This window comes from Hippocampus guttulatus, chromosome 7 (genome assembly GCF_054856545.1).
Source record: "Hippocampus guttulatus isolate MCC_2025c chromosome 7, RoL_Hgut_1.0, whole genome shotgun sequence".
NCBI classification, from domain to species: domain Eukaryota; kingdom Metazoa; phylum Chordata; class Actinopteri; order Syngnathiformes; family Syngnathidae; genus Hippocampus; species Hippocampus guttulatus.
This window is the reverse complement of record NC_141267.1, coordinates 6,110,734-6,131,742: the sequence shown is the minus strand read 5'-3', so window position 1 is coordinate 6,131,742 and position 21,009 is coordinate 6,110,734. Positions and strand designations below refer to the sequence as shown.

The following is a 21,009-nucleotide window of genomic DNA, read 5'->3' as shown; positions in this document are numbered from 1 at the left end:
CAGGAAATAAGATTGTTGCTCAACTTCGACGACTGTTGTCAGTTGCTAGTATGTTTTTTGGAAAAAATAGTTGCTGAGAAGGGGTGGAAAAGTTGTTAAGCATGGAGTACTCCTCAAAGAATGCAGGTAACATTTCTTTGTCGCCCCGTGTCCAAGTTTATCTCGACCTCTTCTTTTTCTCAGCGTCATCAGATGACCAAGATGAGTTATCTTATAGTTCCTCGGGAGGTGCAGCGGTGAGTTCAGCTGGGACGCAGGTGACTACAACATCTTCTGAAACAGAAGGGAGTTCTTTCTCGGCTGGGACCTTGGCGTGACATTCCGTGTCATTCTCAAAGCCCTCACGAGGGGTCTTTACCTTCATCTTTGTGCCTCATTGCTTCTTGGCTTTCATGTTGATCGTTTTAGTGGACTGATATCTGTAAACGCGTGTGAATTGAGCGCACATATTGGTCTCATATGGAGTGACCCATGGTCACTTGGTCTCTCGCATTGGCAAATATGAAAAAAACTTTGGCAACACGTCTTATGACGGTTAACATCGGTTTTGTTAACGTTTAGCAAAACAACGGATTTTGAAGATGTTCAAAGTTTCCTTTTGATAAGAAAAACTCTTGTTGAACATGTTTCCAAGCTTTTACAAACTCTGACGAAATGCAGCATTCTCTAATTTTGCAAATGTTCGCCGCTCAGTGGGAAAGGGTGCTTTAGTCAAGTTGTGTTGATTTTCCCAGTCGAGTGGTAGGGCTCATGTGATTTCAAACCTTTGAGGCATAAATAGAGAGCAGGAATGTGCATTCATCTTCCACTCTGTTGCTCGGCTGCCATCTTTTCCACGATGGGTTTTGTGAATAATAGTCAGGGCAGGTTTGAAATAATATAGGATAATAGGCAATAGTGAGTTACTTGTTTTTGTTTTGATGGATTACCCACAAATAGTTAAAACCACGGTCATGGCAAATAGGTGTGCTGATGTTTAGATCATGTCATCTTAACGTTGTTGAAATTGACACGAAAAATATGAGCAGTGCAGTCACCGAGTACTTTGCCTCCTGCCTCACAATCAGAGGTCCTGGGTTCAAATGACATCTGCATGTTGTTTGCGTGGATTTTCTCCAACTTCCTCCGAAATTCCCAAATCAAGGGTGTATATTCTACCTCTTGCCCCAAAGCTAGGTGGGACAGTTTTCAGTTACTCGCGACCCAAATAAGGAAAAACAAATGAATGTGCATACATTTATATCAACGTTTCCCAACAACGGAGAATTAAAAAAAAAAATCCTCAAATATGGTAATGATCAGTTCGCAAATTAAAGCCATGCAATAGTTTTTAGAGAGGATAATAATCAGAATGAACACATCACCTGAGAGCAAAGGAGGGCAGGCAATGACAGATCGCTTGACAGCGTTGACTTCGCTTCCTGTCTCCAAGGTCAGGACCAACAGAGGTGAGGCACCTGTCAGCCCCGCAACAAAACACCTCTCAAGTTCCCCAACAGTCAGGGACTTGTTAGGGGATTCCATCACTGCCAACACAGAGGGAGCGATGCTGAAACAGGATCTTCGATGCGCCCATATCCTCCTCTTCCATCATTCTTACTGCTTGCTTTCTCTCACAGTTGGTCAAAGCCTAAGGCAATCTTATTTTAATGCAACGACGATAATAAGTGATATGCTGCAGTCATATCAATGAAGACTTCAAAGCAGCAATATAACTAAAAACAGTCAATGTGCAACCTGAGAGAAAGATGTTGTCACGTCTGCAAGGCGGTGGACCCCAAAAAGCAGGCAGGAGGGAGGAGCAGGGTGAACTTGAAGAAGTGTATTGATAAAACACAGAAAACTAAATCCTAACCAAAGTCATGAAAACAAAACGAATCCAAAGTAACAAACAAACACCATGGCAGAAACTAAAAACTCTCAATAACAAAAACATGACCAAAACAGGACTGAAGCTAAAACATAACAATGAACTAAACATGACTGAACCAAACATGCCAGAAGCCAAGAGCAAACAATGACCCGACACTGAGTGTTCGGGCTGGGAGTCCTTTAAAGCCCTAATTACCTATGACCAACAGGTGTGCAGCTGCCGGGGGAGACCTACAGTGCCACCTGTTGGTCCCTAAACCGAATCATGACAGATGTAAATTCGACTCGCCGTTGCGCAACAGTGCAGCGGAAATGCAGAGCAGCTTGCTGACAGACACATTCTCAGAAATAGGCAGATGAAGGATTTATCTTATTGTTTAATTTCACACTTAAGGTAGGTGAGAGGTGGCGTGGTGGTCGACTGGTGAGCACGTCGGCCTCACAGTGCAGAGGTGCAGGCTTTGACTCCAATCTGGGCCTTCCTGTGTGGAGTTTGCATGTGGTCCCCGTACTGTACTCCCGTTTCCTCCCACATTTCAAAAACATTCACAGTAGATGAACTGATCACTCTTAATTAACCTAAGTGTGATTATGAGTGTGAAGTGTTGTTCGTCTACGTGTGCACTGCGATTGGCTGGCAACCAGTTCAGGGTATACCCCGCCTACAGCCCGAAGACGACTTGGATAGGCTCCAGCATGTCTGCAATCCTCGTGAGGTTAACAGATTAGAAAATGGATGGATGGATGGGTAGGTGGTCACTCAGAGTAAAGAGAAACAAAAAAAGTCACTATTATATCCCCTGTAATATATTGGTTTCTTTTTTTGGCTGCATTAATAGGATCCATATTTGACAAGCAAATATCTGTATGATACATGACAGCTGTAGACCACTGCAAACTACAACCACAGATTGTACGTTTCAAATATCAGTGACAATCACCCTGCTTGTAGTTGATTCTATAAAACTCAGCAGGTCCAATGCCTCATGTTGAAATTGATGAGTGTATGCTCATTACAAATAATCATAATAATAGAATAAAGGAAGAGTAAAATATTTCTGAATGTTACAAAAAAATATAACCAGACAAATTTGATCTAATTAGTGAATTGCAAACCAATGAATGAGTAAAATCGTTTTCATCTTAAAAACAATTTAGCCGCACTTCAAAAACATTTATCACCTCAAATTGTGAAATGAAACAACTTCAAACAGAATAAACATGTGTTGAGGCTTCTCTTCTTTCTCGAGCAATCAACTGTATTATCTTCATCAATATTGCATGAATTTACAAATATTCACACCATGTTCTAGTTAGCAGCTTCAATATTCACACGTCAATCCTCTGAACAGTTGAAAAGAATCCCTCAACTCTCTTTCTGATCCTTCCGGCGGAAGAGCATGCGTCCTGATTGCAAAATGAACACTTCTTCATCTCTGCATTGCACCATCGTTGCACCGCTCCTCTGTCCTTTTCAAGACCCGAAAGGATTAGCCACATAGATTTGGATTCCTTCCTCTTTAGGTCAGCTTGCTTTGAAGCCACACGAACTAACCCCACTTGGACATTCACTGCACTTTATCGACAAGTCACCACTCCCTGGTATTATTCAGCCAGCAATTATCTTATCTTGTATTCTTTACCTCAAAGCAAACAACAAAAACCTAACAGCCAAATAACTCAAAAGACTAAATGGGGTTCCCGTGGCATGCATTGCACTTGAGGCTTGATTGTTATTGGTGGACAGAGAGTAGCTGCTTTGGCTAAGTGTACAGAATGTTGCGCCCTTTGCTTGAAACAAGAGGGTGACAAAACATAGAAAAGACGCAATTTCAGACAGGTGCAGTCACCAGCGGTTAGTATTTTATATATATATTCATTGATTGATATGTTGAGACCTTGGGGGTTTACAAGCCAAGATGTGAACCACAGAGTATAAACAATGACACAACAGGTTGAGAGAAGCAAGATATCCAAGGCCTTATTCAAAAGAATCGTGTATTTTTTTTTCTGTTATCAGTAGCTTATTTGGCTTTTTTTCCCCTGCCAGTTGATAAAATTATCAATGCTTTGGGAACATGTTTTGAGAACAAAAGCCACTGGTTATTATCTTCTCACTCACAGGCATAACCAGACATGTTTCAATGGGGTAACCCGGGTTGTACAACAACTCGGTAAAGGGTGGCCACAGATGGCTGTCGATGCTTGCATACGTGTGTGTCATTATTTATCGTACCATTCACAGTCAGGTTTAATGAAGTAAAATTCACACATATCCAAGACCAATACTCATCATACTCATAATCAAGCACAAACAAGTCTAAGTAAAACAGACTGTTTATCGAATTTACTTCATAATGCCATTTTCTTTGCACTTTCTTTGCTTTTGTTTACCATCTCATACTCGTATTTCATGCACTGATTGCTACCTAACAGACAATCAGGATGACCAGCTTTCAGACAGCAGACAGCATTTTGCAGACTGGGATCAATGGCTCATTCATTAAAATCATACCCAAAAAGCACAATGACACAAAAGTCTCTTAATTTTTCACAATTCTAAACATTGCTCTTATAATTTGTTTCCTGCTTGTATTACGAGTGTGAGTGGAAGATTGGTATAGGTGTGCATTTTATTGACTGAAACCATAACTGCGGATGGTATGATAAACAATGCCTTCTCAGCCATGTTGTTTGGGATGATGTGAAAGTAATAATTTTGACTGATGTCTGTAAGAATGAAATGTTCTTGACTTAAGACAGATTCGTTTGCGTTTAGATCAAGTGTTTATATTAAGTATGCAGTTCATATACTGTACATAACTTGCGGAAGACTGTCAAGGGATCTAAGAATACGGCTTCGATGTGAAAATGGCAGAAAAATCTGATATAGAAATGTACCCTTAGGTGCGACTGTGGCCTCGGGGGAGTGGGGGAGAGAGTGACATGGAGTGGCCATGGTCACCCCCAAATCTCAGTACGAGCACTGTGAAGTTTAAATAAAGCGGAAACTAAAGAACTTCTTTTATTTCATTATGTCAAGTTGTTAAAATTGATCAACTGTATCCAGTATAACTGGGAGTAAACCTTCACACTTTTGTACTTAAAGCACCACTTTCGGTTTACGTTGATTATGACGGCACCATACGGACAAAAGCGGTAGTGTTCGCCGCAAGGAAAACCACATACTGTATTTAACTTTGGTTTTGTACCGTAACTGCCCACCCCCTCACCCGTTTACTGCCTTGAAACTGACACAGGTAAATAAAACGTTATGTTGGATAATTTCGCCGCAGATACACATTCAGATCCCGGCAGGAAGGTGCCGCATTGCTTGAATACTGTCACGTAGTGATGGGTCCAGCGACACCGATGCGTTGACGCATGCGCCGGGCTCACAGAGCAAACCACGTGTCGGTGCATGTGCTGCTTCATTACGTCACGTGATTGACACGTGAACCGCACCAGCGCAGTTTAGACTGCATCGGCTGCGTCGACACAGTCCAGGCTGCTAATTGACACGTGAACTGCACCGGCGCAGTTTAGACTGCATCGGCTGCTTGGCACAGTCCAGTTTGCGCCACTTAGTCCAGGGGGCGTCGACTCAGTGCAGGGGGTGTTGACGCAGAAAAAGCCCGCACAGTCTCTCTAAATAGGAAGTGCGTTTGGCGACACGATGCCGACTGCCGAAACAAGCCAGACCTCACCCTCGCTCGAATAAAAATATATGTTTGGGCAATACGGAAAACACACTGATTATCAGAAAAAATGTGTCCGTCTGACTTCGAGCGGCATGTCGGCTGTCATATAATAGGCTATTATTATATGAGAAGTGCTTTATGAACGTTTGTACTGTACGTCATACTCTAGTTGATTGAGAGGTCCCGCCTATAAGGGGGAGTTCCAGAAAGTGACTGCGAGTGAGCACACCGCATGCTTGATGACTCTGCCACGTTGTTATTAAAAGTCATATAAAACGTAAACCTTGTCTGCTGACCATCATTACATCGGCTAGGCTAGCTTAGCTGTTGTCGTAGTTCAAAGCTTAATATGTGGCGTGTTTTGGGTCGGCGCCGCGAGTACGTGCTCACGCTCACCCGCGCACAGCTGAGAGCAGCAGACTATCGACTGCTGAGACGAGCTTCACTCGAGTGACGTTGCTACAGTACGTGCATATTATGGAGCAGCTTCCGGACAAACACAAATTGTCCGCCGTGTAGAGCCATTTTGATCTCCTTTTGGAGAATAAGGTATTTATTAAAATCTCCTTGTCTCACCAAGTGCCTCTCGGATTTTTGCCATGTCTTATTCCATTGTGTTGTTGTGTGTTCTCCACAACAGGGGAAATAGCATGCATTAAACGCAACAGACTGAAATTTAAAACACTGGAGCATCTTATTTTTCTAAATCAAAATTTGTGAAGACAAAGCCCACAAGCATCCTCATTCACATGATTTTCACATTATTGAAACACATTGAATGATACAATATGAATGCATGGATGTGAATGATATTGTCAAGGGTCAATGTCATCTTTATTGTCAAATATGCTTTATGTATGACATGCAGCATAGATGAAATTTCTTCCTCTCAATCCTCAGTGCGTATATGCATGCAAACATGCTGTGCATTAAACACACACAGCTAAGAAAGGATAGCAGCTACACTGTATAAAAAAGACATGTAATCTGAACAGTATAGACAATATAAACAATATAAACAGCATAAACAACAACATAAATAATGGCGCTTGTGGCTATTGTGGGTAGAGTGAGGTAGTGCATTGTATACACTTCATCATCAAATCAGTTAGTTCAGCCTGTCAAGTGGGTTGGCTGCAGGGATTTTGAAGGTCCAGCAGGTGGCAGTGGTCAGCGACACAGTATCAGCACAGTATCAACAGTGTGTCATTGTGTCGACACGCCTCATGAGGCCTCATGGACCCATCACTACTGTCACGTATGCAAGGTGGTGGTGGACCCCAAAGAGCAGGCAGGAGGGAGGAGCAGGTTGTACTTGATGAATTGTATTAAAACAGAAAACTAAATCCTAAACAAAGTCCCAAGAACAAAACGAATCCAAAGTAACAAACAAAACCATGGCAGAAGCTAAAAACTCAACAGAAACATGACCGAAACAAACCTGACAGGAACAAACAGCAACAAACAAACATGACAGTAGCCAAGAGCAAACAGCAATAATGACCCGACAATGAGTGGTCGGGCTGGGAGTCCTTTTAAAGCACTAATAATTACATAACGACCAACAGGTGTGCAGCTGCAGGGGGAGCAGTGCCACCTGTTGGTCCCAAACCGAATCATGACAAATACTAAGCTTGCGCAATTTGCACGAATATACAGATCAATCCCTCAGGGAAAGTGCTACTATTCGATTCTTCACATTGTATGTTTTCCTCCACTGCTATCCTTTTACTATTAGAATTTTATATGGAGAACTACATACATTTATTACTAAAATTACTCAATGTGTGATGGTTATTTCCACTGCAATTACTGAATTGCTAAAAGGCTTTTTAAGGATACAAAAATGACATTGACAAAGAGACAGTATGGCACGGGACATACAGGAATTCGTCCTGGGTTTATTCAAACTACTGGCCATTTGTGGTTTGCAGTCATTATATTGTTTTTTTTTTTCTTGACACGGTGCATTTGGGTTTGTTGCGTCTTTGTAAGGCATGGGGACGTCGTGACATATGACAGTCAGATGATTTGTAGTGTTTTGTGTGTGGCAGAGTTCGTGGCAACCTCTTCAAAGTTGAGTGTCTGGAGAAGCGCCACAGACCCCCTCATGCCAATAACAAAACGTACCACTCGATTTGTTCTAAGTCGATGTTTCATCAGAAAAGTTATGGAAATATTTTATGACGGTTGAAAAGTTCCTTAGTGTTGCATTAAGTAATACCCAGACTGCACTTCGTACTTTTGAATAACGTACTTGTATCCGAGTCTTTTTCACTGTACTTTCGACTAATTATCATATAAACCATTTACCCACACGTGTCAGTATTACTTGCTGGTGGTGTCATTTGGGAAAGCTTCGTTTTTTGTCATTTCAGGTCATGAGTATGAATCTATAAAACAATAAAACGAAAACCAGTAAATCGTTAAGTGATCGTGCCTTCGGGACTACAGTATATGGTTGTGCGTGTGCACCGTTCGTAAACTCTAAAACGACGTATGTCGATCGTGCGTCGCGAAAGGAGGACCCCTTTTGTCCTCCAAAATATCCACGACCACAATCGCCGATTCTAACTGCTGCCTTAGGATCACTTGAAGTGTGTACAGGGCCGGAAAGGGCATTGAAATTTTGTTCATCTAAAGTGCACACAACACACGCGCGCCCCAAAACTAATCCAGAATCATGTTTCCTTCACAGGCTAAATTGATTGTAGTCATGCAGTAATTTTATTACCAGCTGACTCTCACGAGGCCCATACAACTCAAGGGTACCACCTGCAGCCTACCATTGGGACTGCTATTACGTCATTAAAAAAAAAAGATCCCAAGTGAAACCAGTGGGGAGCAAAAAATGAGTTTTGCTGTCACCTAGTAATTGAAACGTTGCACATTGCTCAGATGTGAGCAGTACACAGTATCCCTACAAATTAGTCATCACATTTAACTCCCGCGTAAACCAAACATCATTTAATGAATGACTGCAATACAAAAACACCTGTGCAAAAGTATTCATACAAATCATAGGCCTCTTGGTCAAATGGGGCAAACAAAAACGTAAACCTCCTCAAATTGACACCCAATGATGAATTCAAATGGACTTGTACAGTTTGTTCTTAAACAAAAAAAAAAAGGAGTAAAAAACAAAAGGTACAATAGTTTCACGAAATAAAAAGGACTTCGATTTGATTAAAATTCACAGTCTTGCATACAAGTGGTACTATTTGCATTTGCTACATTACAAATAGGCAAAATCCTTTACATTTGAGAGAGCCAAAACATTGCTTGGAAAAGAAAAAAATGTCTACTTAATTTGGGCTGGATATGAGGAGAATAAAATCAAATATTTTCATCAAGTTCGATTGAAGCAGAATCACAAGAGTTGAATGTGTACATTAAACTGTGAGGCTTTCTAAATTGGATTGTGCCGTTACGAAAGAAACAATTCTACTCAATAGAACGGGTCCAAATTTGTATGCAGAGAGGAAAAATATGAGAACACAAGGCGGTGATTGTCGGCTTCATAGGTAGTCACGTTCAACAACACGAGCTCTCTAACAGTTTCAATAAAAGCTGCATCTGTTTCAGGGATTCGTGTGCTGCTATCTCATCATCATCAAATACTGCTCAAGACAACGGAAAGCAAAATAAATCACAAGAGTATTGAAGAAAAGTGTGAATATTCGAATTGCTGTCCAAATAAGTACACTTGTGAAGTCTTTCTCTTTTACAGCCTCAGTACAAAGAGGAATCCTTTTCAAGGGCAAACATTGTTTTTTCTTCTTCCGTCTAATTAAATATAATAACATTCTTCTGGTTGAGGCGGTAATAATTCATGCATATACAAAAATTAACATATTTCATCATAAAAAGGTAGCACAACTCCCCACATCTTTAATGAGGCAGTAACCAAACAAGGACAATTTCCTTCAAAACCCAAACATTAAAAAAACAAAAAAAACAAAATGTTCCTTTGTGAGATTGAGAGATGGCGAAAATAATGGCTATATAGGACAACCGATGTGACCTCAGACCCGTCAGCTTCTAAGTATGATGACATCCGTGGCAGATGACTTGATCGATTGATATTTTCCGAAAGTAAGGCACAAAATAGCAGAGAAAAAGTGAGCTAAAAAATATGCATTTAGCTGCCTGATTGATGCATCAACCCAAATATTAAAGATAATCTTTGGCGCCTAAAGGCGGAAAACCTTAAATTTCACTTGTGGCATGTTGTTGGTTTTAGCATGTCATGTCAGTGCAACTTCTAGTTATTGCTTCATAGAAAAGGCTTGATCAATTGAATTTGTATTTTCAAACATACGACTGAAAGGAAGTCACACTGACGCTAGAAAGTCTCCTGCTAATTATTAACTGACCGACACTGGCGCTCTATTAAACTGCAACATCGTCCACTTACACTTGGAGGCAACTTCTTCTATGACGCCATCATGAAAAGTTCTCTTATAACCTCGAATTTCATTCATTCATTCATTCGGTACTTAGGTATATTGTACAAAGGCTAAAATAACGACGCAACATATATTTGAAACGCAATGATATTAAGTACACTTGTTAACATGTTGTGGGATTTGGATGGAGACCAGTCCAGGGCGTACCTCGCCTCTTGCTCAAAGTCACCCGGCATAGATTCCAGCTTCCCTGTGACCCTAAGAAGTACAAGCGGTGTAGAAAATGGAGGGATGAATGTACGTGTATGGTTGTCGCAGGCCCAAATGTTTGTTCAGGCCTGTCTCCACACAGTCGCCATTTAATTCTTTGCCCAGGTGGCTGGATGAGAGGCAACATTTCGCAAGCGGGAGACGGTGAGCATCCTGTTTTTTTTGTAATCTACAGGTCTGCAGTGATGACAGTGTCATTATACATCAGCATGTCAGAGTCAGGCACGAGCAGCGCTGATGTTTGCGTGTGGTCCAGCTGTCCCACCGTCTTCTGTGTTAGCTGTCCATACACTTGGACCGGGCCTCCGCCGTTCCCCGGCATGATGCAGTGTGACAGCAGCGGCGTGTTGGCGTCGTGGTTGGAGCCCGTGGTGGAGGGACCGCCGCTGACGTGACCCGTGCTGGTGGAGCCGCTGGCGCTGCTGGGCGAACGGCTTTTAGGGGGCGGCAGGTGATGCTGGATCACTCGAGCGGGCGGCGCCGGGGGAGGGAAGTGCGCAGGGAAAGCCGCATATCCTGGTGGAATTTGGTAGCCGTTGACGGGGATGAAACGCGGGTGTGTTTGAGGTACCGCCATGGGGGCCCACGCTGGAATGGGAGCCATCTGGCCCGACGAGGGGATCGACTGGGCCGGGTAGAGATAACCCGCGGCGGCGTAGCGAGGGTTGCTCAGGTTGCTGACGGGGCTGGCGCTCAGTGAGGTGGTCTGGGTGGTGGCGTTGCCGCCGCCACCGGAGGGCGTGCTGGAGCTTGCGTGAGATGACGGCCCTTCCCAGGCTCGTAGGCGGCTGTGGATGTCCTTGAAGCGAGGTCTTCTCGCTGGCCCCTCCTGCCAACACTCGGTCATCAAACCATAGAACCTGTGATATCACACATCATTCCTCTCATCACTTATTTGATAGCGCTCAGGAGGGCTGGATTTTGAAAAACAATCTAATTGTGATTTTCTGATCCTCATTTCTGAGATTTGCAATTTCATACGTAATCATCTATTCCAGGACCACTTGGCGTGTTTTATTATTATTTTTTTTTAACAAACACAAGTTACAATTAAAAAATTCAATCTTTATCGTACAGAAATATTTTAGCCTTATAAATTCGTGCTATGCTAAAATAGAGGCAAATGAACCACAAATTAATATTAAAGACAGTTTGTGTACCTCAGCTAAAGGTTGTTCATGTATTGAACTCTTTGACTTGGACTCAAGTCAAAGAGTTAAGCGTTCACCACGACATCCTCACAACATTCTACCCCACAAGTGTGACGTTAACATAAGTCAGTAAATCAGATGACTCCAATAATGTCAACAAATATGTGGCTTTATCACTTCACCTTTTCACGTTTAGTGAAACGAGGAAATGTAAACAGCCTCTTCATTGATTAGATTTGAAAAGAATTCACAGGTCACAATTAAACAAACATATGCAGGTAGAAATTTCCATATGTTACAAGTTACTCCTCTCAGACATAATGATTGATACAGTGAACCCCTGCAGATCGGTGGTTCGGTAATTTGTAAATTCCGGTTTTCCCTGACTCCCCCCCCCCCCCCCCCCCCCCAACCTATCCTCTGTTACTCACAGATAAAATTCACTTATTCACTGTTTTTGTCCTAGTAGTCATAGTCATAGTAAGACAGAGTACATGTGCATAAATGAAAGGTTACAGGGAGCAGAGGTGGCGAAGGTACAGGAATTTAAGTACCTAGGATCAACAGTACAGAGCAGTGGAGACTGTCAAAGAGAAGTGAAGAATAGAGTGCAGGCAGGATGGAACAGCTGGAGAAAAGTGTCAGGAGTGATTTGTGATAGAAGAGATGACATTTCATGACCTGGTTGACTTTAAAAGCGCCCAATTAATATACAAAGCACACAATAACCTGCTCTGCCAAAACATTCAGAAGTTTTTCGAAATTCGAGAATGCAGCTATGATTTAAGAGGTACCAACTTATTCAAAAAACTCAAAACAAGGACAAATATCAAGCAAAGAAGTGTATCTATCAAAAGTGTTAATCTGTGGAATAATTTCGAAACGGACCTGAAAATGACGCTTGCTGTGTTCAAAACCAAATTCTAAAAAATAGTACAAACAACCTACATCAATCAGAGGTAAATGATCAATTCTAAACATTAAATATAATGATAAATCAGAACTAAGTTGATAAATAGAGAAAGGTATTGAAATATCCATTAAGAGAAAATTGACACAAGAGTGCCAGGGTGTATATGTATAAAATCCCGATACAAACCAAAAGTTGTAAAAATAAAACGGTTAAGCGTAAAGTATGAGCCTGAATGGAGACCTCTTTCTTCTTACTTTCTTTCTTTTCTGATTGATATAAAAATGATTTATCAGATATAAACACATAACACGGGGTAGGACTAGAAAAGTTCTGTACTTCTTCCTACTCCCTTGAACATAATAACTGTGTTGAATGGTGACTGATTTCTCTTTCCTTTTTACTATTTTATTTACCTTATTTTCTGTCAAATTATTACTGTATATGTTTTATGTTCAATAAACAAACCAAACCAAAAAAAAGTGTCAGCTAAGGTGAAGGGAAAAGTTTACAGAACAGTTGCAGCAGGCGTGGGCAAACTTTTTGGCTCGGGGGCCGCATCGACTTTTAATTTGACAGAAGGGCGGGGTCAGCACGAGCTATGGTACATTAAAAAAAAAAACAAGCCAGTGCATTGCTGCAGATGGGTTGTGATCAGACCAGTAGAAGTTGAGCGATACAGAGGTCCATAGGTGGTAGATAAGATCTTTCCCTCCACCCCCCCCCCCCCCCCCTCGTGCTCTGCAATTTCAAATCAATGCGCCACCTGGCGTTGAAATGCCTGTCATTACACGTCCATATGAAATGAATTCAATCATTCACATCGAACCTTAATTGTGTACCAACCTTTGGCGGGCTGGATTAAAAAGACCAACGGGCCGGATCCGGCCCGCGGGCCGTAGTTTGCCCACCTCTGGTCTAGAGACACTAGCAATAGGCAGAAGACAGGAGGCAGAGTTAGAGGTGACCGAGTTAAAGATGCTGAGATTCTCCTTCGGAGTGACAAGGATGGACAGGATCAGAAATGAGGTCATCAGACAGGCAAGTTTGGAGAAAAAGTTAAAGAGGCCAGACTGAGATGGTTTGGACATGTACAGAGGAGGGACAGTGGATACATTGGTAGGAGAATGTTAGAGATGGAGCTAGCAGGTAGGAGGCAGAGAGGAAGGCCAAAGAGGAGATTCATGGATGCCGTGAGGGAAGACATGCAGGGAGTTGGAGTCAGAGTAGAGGATGCAGAGAACAGGGAAAGATGGAAATTAATGACTCCCTGTGGCAACCCCTGAAAAGGGACAAGCCGAAAAGAGAAGAAGACTGTTTTTGTCCAATGACTTTGGATCCACCTTTTGCATTTTGGTGTTGAAGACCACCTTTCATTTTCATGCTGATTATTAGATTTGATTTTCATCATTTGACAATTGACAGGTGGACATTCTTGGAGTTGTACTACTTGATAGTGAAACTATAGGTGGCACCATTTTATTTTCCAATTTACTGAAAATGTCATACCTATACCACTTACAATAACTGAGTATTATTGTCCTTTTAAATCTGGAGTTCTTGTATTGGACTGCAATCAAGTGTGTACCTAATAAAGTATCCGGCGAATGCATACAGATTCAAACATACCTTGGCGGACAGTCTTCAGGACAGGGCAGCAGCTGCCTTTTTCGAACCATCTCCATCACTTCCTGGTTGGAGAAGCCATAATAAGGTTGCAGGCCGTAACTGAAGACCTCCCACAGCACCACCCCAAAGGACCAGATGTCCGAGTCTGTGGTGAACTTTCCGTAGGTGATGGCCTCAGGGGGCATCCAGCGGATAGGAAAAAGGGTTTTGGGTTGGATGCAGTAGTAGTCTGACGAGTAGATCTCTCGTGAGAGGCCCAGGTCGGATATCTTCACGTGGAGCTGCTCGCCAACTAGAATGTTCCGTGCCGCAAGGTCCTTATGAATGTAAAAGTGACTGGCCAAGTACTCCATCCCAGCAGCCACCTGGGTTGTGTTCATTGAAAAAATAAATAAATAAATAATCGAAAAGATTTCAGGATGTCATTCTTATTGGTATTCAGCATAAACTTCAAATAAAACACGAACAGGCAGCACCCAGAGCTGCATTTAAATCGAGTAATTTTATGCATGGATGATATATGACAAAAGTAAAATGCATGGCGGCCTTCAGAACCAAGTCTCACTTTCGGTTTCATGACTGACGTAGTCGCAAAGCGGCTGAACGTTTTTGGCCATTTGCCATTACATTTCGGGAAACTGCATGGAACAAATTTTGGGCATGCAAAATACATCACCTATAATTAAGGTTGCCACCCATGCCGTAAAATACGGAATCATCCTTTAATTGGGAATTTAATGTTGCATTCCCAATACGGGACGCGGTTTGTTCCATATTTTCCCAATTGTCTCATGCGTCTGTCACACACAAACGTGAACACTTAAATTTAACAATAATGAACAGGGGGGAGTTTCGCAGGACCTCCTGCGTAGCCGGCGTCTGGTGAGTTCTCCTCTGCTCTGTGCCAAATCCTTTGTCTGTCTGCCTGCACGCAGGCAGTCCAGCCACTTTGCACTGCCGCTGCTTGATATTTTTGCACTTTTCCCCATTCTTTTCATCCATTCATTTGGATTCACATAAGTGTTTAATGTTATCACAGCTATCTTTATGATAGTAAAAGTGTCCCCAGACAGGCTTTGTTAACATGTATAGACACACTCGATCGGCAAATTGGTGCCGTTGTTAAATCCAGCTTCTTTCACCTTAGACAGCTGGCCAAAATAAAACCTCTCCTCTCACATGAACACTTTGAGATGGTAATTCATGCCTTTGTCACATCCCGGCTCGATTACTGCAATGCCCTTTACTTTGGAGTCAGCCAGTCCTCCATTAAGCGCCTTCAGCTGGTCCAGAATGCCGCCGCTCGCCTCTTGACTGGTACTCGTAAGAGGGAGCACATAACTCCTACTCTGGCATCCCTTCACTGGCTCCCCATTCATTTTAGAGTTATTTTCAAGATCCTCTTATTTGTTTTCAAATCTCTGAATAATCTTGCGCCACCTTACCTCTCTGAGCTCATCCGCCCCTACACACCTGCCCGGCGCCTCAGGTCTGTGGACCAGACTTTATTAGAAGTACCAAGAACTAAACTGAGGCTCAGAGGGGATCGAGCCTTTTCTGTTGCTGGTCCCTCTCTCTGGAATGACCTCCCACTAAACATTCGGCAAGCCTCCTCGCTGCCCATCTTCAAAACCCTCCTCAAAACTCACTTGTATTCTTTGGCATTCGACTCAGCATGACTTAGATTTGTTCTTGGTTTTACTGTTTGGTGCTTTCTACCGCCTTTATTACCGATTTGTCTTACTGTTTATTGTGCATGTTAAATTGCTCCATGTACAGCACTTTGTATGCAGCGATGGCTGTTTGAAAGTGCTCTATAAATACTGTTGACTTGACTTGACTTGATTTAAAAGTGTTTCATTTTTTTCTTCCTCTTAAAGTCGAGGTGTCGACAGTTATTACATTTACAGCACTTTATAGGCTATTTAATTGAAGTATTGTCCGCTTTCATGAAAAGTGTCCCTCAGACAGGCTTTGTTTAATTTACAGCCCCTTTAAATGGATACAATACAGTAGGCCAGGTCCATATGCTCAGGTTCAGGCTACGTCAGTCTATAAAAATAATAAAAATAATAATTGCTAACTTTAACCCTTTTATGCACCCTGTAACCTGATAACATGATAACAAGATACACTGTCCACTGTTGTAATCGCTGTCCCTGAAAGGGTCGAAATGTTTTCTTAAATTCTAATTCCTTACCGACCGACAGGTGACCCCCAGGGTCCAGAGGCTTAAATCTTACATATTATGACATATAAAAAAATTAATAAATACATGTGATTCTCTACATTTCAGGGTTTTGGGAAGCCAAACCCTCAAATTTCTTTCACCCGCATGGTTTTTCCGCAACGCCGTGAGGAGTTTTATTTCCAGATCTGAAAGCTGGCCACCCTACCTGTAATATAAGTTGCACACACAAACTTGGAAAAAATAGAAACTTTATAGAAGTTAAAGTAATTGGAATTTTGGTTTGATTTTTACATTCGCTTATGGAATAATTTAAACTTGTTTCCATTCAAAAAGCTTGTACCCCCCCGCCCCAAAATATATATATATTCAAGGGCTCTTGCCTGTATGGCCATATGGAGGAAGTCGCCATGATCCAGGCTGGATTTAACGGTTCCGTCCTCGTCACTGCTGCAGCCCACGTCAGAATGTGGCGAACGCATGATGAGGAACTCGTGAAGGTCGCCCTGAGGGAGAAACTCAAACAGCAAACAGACAGGCTGCTCCTGGGTCACCACACCCAGCAGGCACACCACGTTTGGGTGCTGCAGCTCTGTCAGCATGGCGGCCTCCTGCAACAGCAATCAAAAGAACGCGAGTGAAATGAGTGTGGTAAGACACATCATCGCACACAAAGGGGTTCTTTCTTGACAAAAATGCTTTTTGGAGATTCAGGCAGACCAAATGGTAATATTTTACTCCCTCTCTTAAGTTTGACGTTGACCCAGACATCCTGATTGATATTGGTGAACTACTGTTTATGTGTTCACCTATTTTCAGTGAACATCCTTTAACACATCTGCTAAAGAATCCTTTTTCAATATACACGGCCACATTTGTCGGTTGCCGCATTTCAAGTACCTTCTGTGGAAATAAAACAGGACACGCTTCAGATCTTGTGGGAAGACAGAGCGTTCCGCTGGCAAAGCACGAGCTTTGGAGAAACGCATGACTGCCTGTTAATGTCGCCTTTCTTTTTAGAAATCCTCACAAATGTGGAGACTGTCGCAGTGTGTGGCTCCACGAAAGCAAGGAAGCAACTACTGGTAAGCAGAGTAGAAAATTGCCACTGGAACATAAATAAACTGACCGTAAAATTCAGCGAGTTGACCGTTTCAAGATATTAAAACTCAATTCAGGCTCTTCTCGAAAAAAAAAAAAAAGCCGATCATCCCACATGGTATATGCAGTTTGTAAGATTGGGTATACGGCATCTAATTCCTTTACAGTAATAGAAACGGTACAAACTGTTAACTCGGAGTCGAATCCAAAACATCATTGGCATTTCATTAGTCTAAATCAGCGTCGTCTAAAACAGCTCCAGGGACAGCTTCAAATTCATATCACAATCTACAAATCTAGCAAATCTAGACAAATATCCATCCATCCATCCATTTTCCGATCCACTTATTCTCACAAGGGAGGGTGCTGGACCCTATCCCAGGTGCTGGAGCCTATCCCAGCCGTCTTCGGGAAGTAGGCGGGGGACACCCTGAACAGTTGCCAGCCAATCACAGGGCACACACAGACGAACAACCATCCGCGCTCACACTCACACCTAGAGACAATTTAGAGTGTTCAATAAGCCTGCTATTCATGCTTTTGGAACGTGGGAGGAAATCGGAATACCTGGAGAAAATCCACGCAGGCTTGGGGAGAACATGCAAACTCCACACAGGAAGGACGAAGCCTGAATCGAACCGTGCACCTCTGCACTGTGAGGCCGACACACTGACCAGTCGACCACCGACAAATAATCATTTCCATCAATTTGGAGTTTTCCATCATGCTCAAATGCGTATTTTTCAGGCAGACCTGCAAATTACTGCCATGGGTCTATTGTGTTTGTTAAGATATGCAATGTTATTTTTTTTCTTTGTTCAATATTCAACAGCATAAATGCTGTATATTTCTAACTTGTGGTCGAGACAACCAAGAAAATGGACTCATGCTGAGAAAGCGTACCTGCTGAAAGTCACTCCACTGCTGGACACTCGTGATGCTCTTTAAGGTCTTGATGGCGACCAGTTGTGCTTGGTCCATGCCCGGCAAGTACAAATGACCCTTGTATATCTTCCCCAGTGAGCACTCTCCAAGCTCTTCCATGAAACGCACCGCCGACAGAGGAAGCTCTTTGGCCTTACTCTGCAGAGGGAGAACAGTTTGTATGTACTTTGCTCGTCATTGTCCTGCATGAAAAAATTCCCGTATTTCTTCTAATCTCATGCTGGCAAGATGCCTGCTATATTACAATGTACAATTCAATGGAATGTCACCAAAAAAAGCCCTAAATAGAGCACAAAAGTCTGCCAAGGTTGAAAGCGGGGAAAAACTTGGTTCGCCCATTGCATGTTTGTGCAACCGCATTGTCATGAGCAGCAGTTTGTGCAATCAACAGCGCACACTCTGACAAGATCAAAAAAGGAGCTCGCAATGAAAGGGCTTTTGTGCGAAGCCTGCACAAGAACAAAATACAAGGATGGGTGTCCTGCTAAGAGGTAGATAACAGCTTTTGCGGCATAAAATATTGAAAAATAAGTTCGAACAGGCAACTCCAGCAAGAAAAAAAGTGTATAGTCATTTGATTGTACTTAAAAGGGTGACATTGTGAAGGCTTCGATGGAAAACAATCAATATCCTGGTTGGCTATTGAAGCATTTTTCTTATTTGGAATATAAACAGGGGCGGTTCTGGATCAATTTCACTGAGGGGGCCGGGCTGGGGCCAGGGGTTTTGATGGGGGGGGGGGGGGCACATTCAACCCAGGGCTAAAAAGACAGATTCGAAATCTTATTTGACTTTTTATTTCTTCAGACTTTGAAATTGTAGTCATAACATTACAGTGATGAGAAAAAAAACAGTATTAGGAGGGCTAAAATGTCTGCAAGCGTAACAATACGTCTGTTGAGAATATTCAAGCCAGGGGATGATATGGTACCAGCCTGCCGGGGACAAAAATTGCAAATACACTGAAGCTAGATGTTTTACATGCATATAATTATCCAAATTTTAAAAGGCAATGTCTTATATATTGATCCTGTTAAATAAGAATTAAAATAAAAAGGGAGACTAAAAAAGTTACACACACGCACACACGCACACACACGCACGCACACACACACACACACGCGCGCGCACACACACGCAAATAGCACTCGTGTCGTGGTAATTTCCTTCTCTGCGGACTGCTTCTCATTTTCCCGCTCATTTTTAAATGGCGCAGCGCACTAAAGGGTCCGACTAGAATGTTAAATCACACACTTTGGTTCCACCTTTCACGTCGTCGACTCGGCACGACTGCGTAATCTGCGCTCGGAGGGGGGGCCACAGGGGGGGCCAGAATCGGTGCTACAGGGGCACTGGCCCCCGTTGGCCCCCCCCCCCCCCCAGAACCGCCACTGAATATAAATGCAAATAAAATACAAACATATTCATACACGGTACTTATATTGCAATGAAAAAAATGTCCTCAAAAATCTGTTGGTCTCATTTCCCGTTCTGCATAGTTTCAGTTTAATTGGAATAATTTATAATTCAACTGTGTCTTGAATGTATTATTCAAAAAAATGTATTCCAGATGTATGTATCTCAATTTTCACTTGTGCATATCTTCTGTTTCGCAGCACAGAGAGACCACACAAATGCAGCCGAGCAAAGAGAGATGTCAGATTTAACCGTTCAAAATTGCATTTCCAACCTTGAACATATGCTTAACTCTGGAGTACGTTCGGTTTCACCGAGTAACTGCTGTACCAAGGCCATATTTCCAGTCATCAAATTTTATGACGGCTCAAGATACTTGAAAGTAATCAAACATCACATTATGCATGTAACCACGATAGCCGTCCAGTTGGTGTTTTTTTCTCTCTGCAAATTTAAAAGAATGCTGTCATACGTTTTCAAATTGACCGAAAGACTGAAGATGCACTCCAGTCGTGCATTGACACATCTTGGCCGCCCTGCATGAGCTCTGACGGGGACGGGTGGGGGTGGGGGGATTGGGTGTGTGCATGATGTGACACACATGTTTTTAGTTAAAAGTTTGTTTCACCCCTTCTTTCCGCCCCACCCAAAGCCTCAGATCCTCCTTACACCGCCACGTTTTGTGTGCAAGTGTTGTGTATGTGTATCTAAGTGGTTTGTCACAGGCGTTGACCCCAGTGTGATCCTGCACAGAAGCCAAGCAGTCGCAGGGAGACCAAATACTTTGCCGGTTTTAAGGAAATCGCATAATGCCGTGAAATCTTAACATCTATTTTGTCACAGTTTTTTTTAGAGTCAAAGCATTGTTAATTCAACGGCTTCCCTATTTTTTAAATTTGGTGGATGGATATATTTTTGCTTAAAATTACACAAAAGAGATCATTCTTTTCATCATTCATTTCATCCATGTTCATTTGCGTACATAATTATTCCATTTTTGACAATTGAGGCATACCAAAAATAGCACCTTAGAATGTCGTAGATTAGGCTCGATGTAATCGGGAGAATGGTGCACAAAGGTTACATTATGAATAACTCTAATCAATAGTCCTAACACTGGTCAGCAAATTTTGACTACATTTTTTAACCCGAGATGTAAGTAAACTTTTCTCCATCCATCCATCCATCCATCCATCTTCTACCGCTTATCCGGGGCCGGGTCGCGGGGGCAACAGCTTTAGCAGGGAAGCCCAGACTTCCCTCTCCCTAGCTACTTCTTCCAGCTCTCCCCGGGGGATCCCGAGGCGTTCCCAGGCCAGCTGGGTGACATAGTCTCTCCAGCGTGTCCTGGGTCATCCTCGGGGTCTCCTCCCGGTGGGACATGCCCGGAACACCTCACCGGGGAGGCGTTCAGGAG

The 21,009-nt window shown here is 42.6% G+C and overlaps 1 protein-coding gene across 1 annotated transcript in view; it reads right to left on the bottom strand.

Moving 5' to 3' along the window:
• Window positions 1-8,525: 8,525 nt before the first annotated feature.
• ror1 (receptor tyrosine kinase-like orphan receptor 1) overlaps window positions 8,526-21,009 on the bottom strand; it is a 152,621-nt gene continuing 140,137 nt past the window's right edge. Inside the window, exons 9-12 of the mRNA XM_086116137.1 lie at window positions 18,135-18,314; window positions 16,514-16,741; window positions 13,943-14,307; window positions 8,526-11,112 (exon numbers count right to left, since the gene is read on the bottom strand). Coding sequence (XP_085972263.1) covers window positions 10,422-11,112; window positions 13,943-14,307; window positions 16,514-16,741; window positions 18,135-18,314 — 1,464 coding nt within the window. The 3' untranslated portion in view covers window positions 8,526-10,421. The remainder of the gene's footprint in view (window positions 11,113-13,942; window positions 14,308-16,513; window positions 16,742-18,134; window positions 18,315-21,009) is intronic.